This window comes from Montipora foliosa, chromosome 6 (genome assembly GCF_036669935.1).
Source record: "Montipora foliosa isolate CH-2021 chromosome 6, ASM3666993v2, whole genome shotgun sequence".
Taxonomy (NCBI): domain Eukaryota; kingdom Metazoa; phylum Cnidaria; class Anthozoa; order Scleractinia; family Acroporidae; genus Montipora; species Montipora foliosa.
Genome location: NC_090874.1, coordinates 63,074,220 through 63,081,204, shown reverse-complemented (window position 1 = coordinate 63,081,204; position 6,985 = coordinate 63,074,220). Strand labels below are relative to the sequence as shown.

Below are 6,985 nucleotides of genomic sequence, written 5' to 3'. Positions count from 1 at the left end.
ATCTGCATCGCCAAAGTCACATTAACTTCAAAAACTTGACAAACAAGCCATTCATTCATATAAGTATCAGAGCTGAAAAAGGTAAATCAAGTTTTAAATGAATAGTGAATACATAAATATCATAGCCAGGTGAAGGATCATGGGTTAACATACCATGCGGGACTCAGATTTTCTGATATCCCGTTGGTCATTACATATTCACATACTTAACGTACTTCTTGCACCTTGGAATACACAAAAAATCATTGAGTGGTCCTTACAAGTATAACACACATTAAGAATGTTAGATGGTAAAAGAATATTCTGCTACAAAAAATAGTAAAGGTACCACCTTCAATACAATGTCATCTGAAATTTCCTTTGCTATCTGCAATTTCTTGTTTACAGCTAGAGGCAGATAATCAAAGTAGGGGATCAGAAACTTGCAGATCAAATACTTGAAATCCAATGCATGAGATACTGTCGCAAATGCTCTCGACACTTTACTTTCACCAGCCAGAATAGTATTGAAGTTGTATCCAAACGCAGTCTGCCCAATCACATCGAGCGTTAGATGACTTAAATCATCTAAAACTTCTATATCAATGGAGTGTTTGTGTTTTTTCAGTTGGTTTCCCCAATGCTGCAAAACAACAAGAAAAAGATCTCACACTGGATATAATCACTTGATGAAAGTGTGCCCACATAACATTGGCAAACTGCAGCTTGTTTGATCTTCAATTCATAACTCAGTAGAGACTGTAACAGTCCTTATTTGAGGAGGGAAGTACATAATAGTGCGGAAGAACTAAAATACGTTTAGTCCTCATGAGAAATAATATAAAAAATAATACTAACACGAGAATAATTTCTAGGAGCCTAAAACTATAGATACCAAAAAGCTAGTATTACAATTTGAGAACATTAATGGCAAAATATTCATACTTCAGGGGATGTCACACTAAATAGTTTTGTACAAATATGGTCATATGTTCACGAAAACTGAGTTTTCCATCAAGAACTAAGCCAACAAGCTTTGCACTTGGGACTTAATTGTTCAACATTGGTTAAAACTAGCGAACTACGACTTGAGTTTGAAGCCTATGGTTTCTGCTCTACCTGGTACAGTACTGAATCACATATATATTTGATCTCATACAATTAACATGCTGTTGTCAACCTTTCTACATGTTCGCAATTAATAAATATTCATGCTTGGACATCCTTTTGGGGACAAGCAATTTAAGCCCGGTTTACACTACAGAATTTTTTTGGCAAGGCTCGGGTGAAATTGGCACAGGTCCCAAAAAAAGGTTCGGCTTGGATAAAATTTGGAGTGTAAACAACCTGTCAGTACCAAATTTCATCTGTGCCGAACCAAAATTCTTACCCGTGCAGGGACCTTCGGCGAGGTAGCCCGAGCACGGGTGAAAATGGTACGGGTGCTGAAAAAATAGGCACGGTTCGGATAGAACAAGTAGTGTAAACATTTTAAAGGGCCAAACTTGACCCTTAATTCATACTGGCTAGCGGTTTTTTGCGTATATTTCAAGATGGCTGCTCATTCTCCACCAAAATCACGCGGACGTTCTTGATTATAATTGAACTGCGCATGTCTACAAGAGAACTTACCCGGGCCCAAAAATGTTGGCACCGTATTTTTGATACGGTAAAAATGGTGTAGTGTAAACAAAGTTTGCCGAGTTCTTTTTAGGCACCCGTGCCAATTTCACACGAGCCGTGCCGAACATTTTCTGTAGTGTAAACTTAGTGTATGCAAGGAACAATTCGCTTACTTCTTCAGACAATTTACACTTGGTTCCCAGAAAAATGAAGAACTTTGTCTTTAATACTAGTTATTGGCTCAGCTTTAATATTTCCAGCAAAGATGGTGTCACTTAGCATCGAAAAAGAAAAACAAGACTACATTTTGGGTTTTTATCATGACATTTACACTTGTTATTTTGTCATTTCTCACCTTGACAAGGTTTTTTGAATTTTCCAGGAAGATGCCCAAGAATCCTTGCAAATTAGCAGAGCTAAATGCTGGGCCAATAATCCTTTTTTGTCGAGCATGTGCCTTCCCAACCGCTACAAACAATCCCTTGCTAATACTTGGCACAACCAAACTCACAAAATTGGTGCGTTCAAACTTGTGAGGATTTTTCACTGTTACAAATCTTATCAGCTCTGGGTCAGACACATACACCATATAGCCACCTGGAAAAAATGATTATAGTTACTGTAACCACGTAGTCTTTGGACCAACACCTGGCCCGGGCCCTGTATGACAAAAAATTGGGGAGACTGGTGCAGTCTTATCCTGTGTACTTGACAGGCTCAGAACAGAAATCTTGTACTGACACTACTACATGTATCTGTAAGCTTAAGGCTCTCTTGTCAAAACAAGAAACGCCAGTTACTACACTCTCTGCATCATGAAAACAACAAGGTGAAATCAAGACATAGAACTTTGGAATGTTGCTTTGCTCATTGAAGCTAATCCCAGTGGCTCAACCTTGCATCCTACACTTATATTAATTTGCAAATAGATTTTAACCTGAGCTAGAACCTTTGGGAAAAACAAGCTGCAAAAACTACCATTTTTCTCAGCGACACACAAAATTACGTATATCACAGGATATCTGTTGAGTACGCAGGACGAATATTGCGCGCGCTGTGACCATATTTGGATGTGTTGTTTTAGTATACACTAAAACAGTGAGAAAATGTAGCACTAAAAGATGATTTTAATGCATTTATTCCTGCAAAGATTACAACATTTTCGAAAATTCCGCGCGAATTGCTCGGAGGTGAATAGCAATGGATATCCGGAGTTTGAGTAGCCAATCAGCGCGCTTTGAACGCTATCCACTGTTTTGGTATATACTAAATGTAAATATCCACATTTCAAACGACACACAAGCATGAGAGTTCACACATTCAAAGGGAGTGCACACAGCTGAGAGGGAGGACTTCTAATTCAATTAAGCATGAACTGTCTACCCAGAGCACAGGGCAGCGGAGAAGTCCTATTTGACCCTTTTTTTTCCAGTGCGAATCGATCTTGTTGATTTGAATCACCATACGTGATCAAACTACACCCAAACGATCGTCTTACGGTTGAAATCCTATCGGCGTCAATGTTCGTGGCGACGAAATCCGAAAAGCGAAACCTTACGTACGAGACACGAAGTGCCGAGAGAGAGCACAAAAAGAGACAAGGGATGAAACTGACCACCACGTGACTAGTTCAATGTGGACCGGAGGATACCGGTGACGGAAATGCGTCATCAGTTCTAAGAAGATACAGAGGAAGTGAAATCAATCATTAGTAATTCAGCTGATCGTCCGCACCACCACGACATGGAAAGTACGGTACCAGCACCAGGATAGACAAAACAATAAAAATTTCAAAGTGGAAAACAAATCGCTCTTTAGAAATTGGTAAGAATTCGTTTTGCGCTCTTTCTCGATATTCTGACGCTACGCTTTAACTACAATGTAAACACTAATATTTAACTATAAAAATGTAAACGTTCATATTTATAAAAAAAACTGGGATAAAACATATCTAAACATGGTAAAATAGTCAAAGTTATTTGAAAATTACAATCTATAAATACTAAAACAACAATAGCTGATAAGGAGCCCATATAGCAAAAGAAAGGAACAATGAAAATAGCTGAAAATTAAAAAGTTTGGCACGTGTGGAGTCCGTCTGGATATTTAAATGAGGTTAAATGAGGCTTGAGATAGTGCCTCTTAATGAAGAGTATTTTGTATACTAAGCAATCAAATTTGCCCTGGCACTTTCTCAAGACCTTAAATTGCTTTTCTTTCAAAAGATCTTCCCTACCGTGATCTTCCAAAAAATGTCGGCAAATTGCCGAATTTTTGTATTCAGCAATGCGTTGGTGAAGATGTCGTGCTGTATACCCAACATAATCTGCATCGCGCAGGTCACATTTAAAATAATAAACAACACATTGCTGATTCACAACCGATGGATTGATTACTTTGGGTTGATCTTGCTCCAATTTTTGCTCACGAAGTAGAGTACAGTAAGGTTGTACAGACTAAGGTCCGTTCCAAACGTCGAACTTAACCTAAATGCAAATTATTACGCTCCAAAACACGTCCAAAAATAAAAGGGTTCATTAGCAAAAACGATGCCTCTGCACGTGCGCCACGATTTTTGGTACATTTCTCCGACTTTCTCTGCAAAACACGACAAAATAAGTAAGGATAAAGTCTTCAGAATCATGCTTTCTCTGTGAATCCTAACCCTTTCTTACTTATTCATGGCATGGATCATTTGACTGAATTTTGAAACTCACTCATATCTCATGATGTCAGTAACAAAGCATGAGCATGTATTTCTAGTTGACGTTTTCGATAGCATTGCCGTCATGTTTTCACTGACTCAAAGTGACAGTTTACCATAATGCCTTTCGGCATTGTCGCGTAAGCTCTTATTCTTCTTTTGGACAATCTTTCTCGAAACAGCTGTATAACATTGTTGGAAACACGATACTTTAGTCCACCCCGGCCATTTTGCATTGCTCGTGGTTTTCGGATTGGAGACTGGGCCCTTAACTCTGATTGGTCTTTGCAATACAACATTGTTGAATGGGCGGTTACACGCTTCAACATTTGTTATATGTTGGAGAAGATGTTTGATCGAAATCAAAACATCCAACAACAAAAAAATGTTGAACAAACGTAATCAAACATGCATGCTACACGTTCTAACATTGTTGAATGTGATGTGGGATATAGGTCAATTGAAGCCTTTAAGTGCTACTGTGGTTCTTTATTGACTCCGAGGTTTCGCCGATCTACGGCATCATCAGGGAGAGATGATGCCGTAGATCGGCGAAAGCTCGGAGTCAATAAAGAACCACAGTAGCACTTAAAGGCTTCAATTGACCTATATCCCACATCACTACGACATGCTGCTAAAGGACACATTCAAACATTGTTGAATGTGTAGCTCGGGGCCTTAAGGCATTTTCATTCAAATTTAGGCGATTTATGGACGATTCAAAATTTGACCGAAATCGCTTTCACCCCTTGTCTATTTTTATAATACCGTTAGTGACCACTAATGACAAGCCCACAGTCATTACTCTATTACTGTATCTGGCATTCGTTTCACGGATAGGATTTCAACCGCAGCGTAACATGATCGTTTGAATGTGGTTTGATCACCTACAGTGATTTAAAACAACAAGATCCAGTCGCATGGTGAAATCACAGGCGCCCCAAGCTTATTGTGAGCGTGGCCGCCGGACAAAAATATAAGGATTTGTATAGGAATCCCGATAAAAGGCTTCAGAAGATAATTATATGAAAAAAATTCTCAATTAAAAAGCCTAACCTTATTGCCATTGTGGGTAGCTTCCTTCCTTGGTTCCTTCCGGTATAATAATATACCGTTGACAACCGAGAAATTGAGAAATGGCTCAAATAGCGTCGGATCTCGACGAAACGTTATTAGATTTCAGTTTATTATTTGGAGTCATTTCCGTTATTTTTTCCCTTACTCTTAGTATTTGAATTCAAATTCGTTGTAACTGCCGTGTTTTATCAGTCACATTTTTTCCAGTATTACGTCAACATCCATTTACTATATATATATATGTAAATAGAAGCAATTCAATGTAAACTCTCATTGTACCTGCAGAAGGCTGGTTTGGCCAGCCGAAATACAGTACACCACTAAAATCAAATATACGTTGTATCGGCTCTTGCTTAAAATATTTAGTTTCTCAAAAATAACCACACAGGAAGGAAGCTACCCACAATGGCAATAAGGTTAGGCCTTTTAATTGAGAGTTTTTTCATATAATTCTCTTCTTAATTAAGCCTTTTATCGGGATTCCCATACAGATCTTATATTTTTTTCGGCCATGCTTACACTGAGCTTGGGGTGCCTGTGGTGAAATTAACTGAAAAAGGGTCAAATAAGATTCCTCTGCTCCCTCAGCACCCTGTGCCCAGAGAAATGAAAGTCCACATTGAGACCGGTTGGTTCTACTGCTTGACAATAATTGAATTTATCGTTGAAACTCAGCATTATACGCAGATGGTTGGTTCTACTGTTTGAAAATATTTGGATTTATCGTTGAAAATATGTGAATAAAACTCAGCATCTAACCACACGGCTATCTGAGGCCTTTCCCTACATCTAAGTACGACGGAAAGCCACCAGAATCTGGAACAAAAATTCATCTTCCAAATCGGCACCCTTAATCCTCACGGTATTGACGAACGCTTTTCATTTACTAACTAATGTATTCCTATTTTTCACGTTGCCATGTTACCTCCAATAGCGTAGCCCCTACTCTACTATAAAACTACACATAACCCATAATTCCGCTATTCGCTCTGACGAAGGGCTGACGCTCGAAACGTCAGCTTTTGGAATCTCTGTACGGTGGCCAGTCTCCGTTGATAAAACCAAATTTATGTGGATTAGCAGACTACCCAAAACAACGTTTATAATCAAGGCTAAAACAGACAAAGTAGCACGCTAGCTGTCAGTCAGTCCCTGAATACTGAAGATACCCACCTATTCCAATCCCAAATCCGGGGTGAACAATAAACAAGGATGTGTACTGTTCTGTCCAAATCCGTATCATTTTAAGGAATCCTCCAGAGCGAAAGAGTGTGACAAGATGGCCGATCAACGGCAAGGCACCCGGAGGACAGGGAATCCTTTGTAATGGTGACAACCTCTCTTCCACAACCTTGTACGTGAGCCACGATAAAAGAAGTACAAATGCGAACAGAAATAAAAACTTCAAGCCAGTAATGTCGGCTAATAATTCCAGAATCATGTTTTCTTTTTTCGATTTGCAACAGCTCTCACGATCTGATCACAAATGAACAGTTTGACGCAATATATAGCCAGATATGTGGGTTATTTTTGCAAACCTTCATCGCTTTGACGAAGGATGAAGAAACTATTGCTAAGAGTGACAGGCTTTGCATCATACCA

At 39.0% G+C, this 6,985-nt stretch overlaps 1 protein-coding gene across 1 annotated transcript in view; it reads right to left on the bottom strand.

The window, feature by feature from the left end:
- LOC138008101 (cytochrome P450 4c21-like) overlaps positions 1–6,964 on the bottom strand; it is a 10,301-nt gene extending 3,337 nt beyond the window's left edge. Inside the window, exons 1-3 of the mRNA XM_068855305.1 lie at positions 6,557–6,964; positions 1,958–2,199; positions 332–622 (exon numbers count right to left, since the gene is read on the bottom strand). Coding sequence (XP_068711406.1) covers positions 332–622; positions 1,958–2,199; positions 6,557–6,824 — 801 coding nt within the window. The 5' untranslated portion in view covers positions 6,825–6,964. The remainder of the gene's footprint in view (positions 1–331; positions 623–1,957; positions 2,200–6,556) is intronic.
- Between the last annotated feature and the right edge of the window lie 21 nt (positions 6,965–6,985).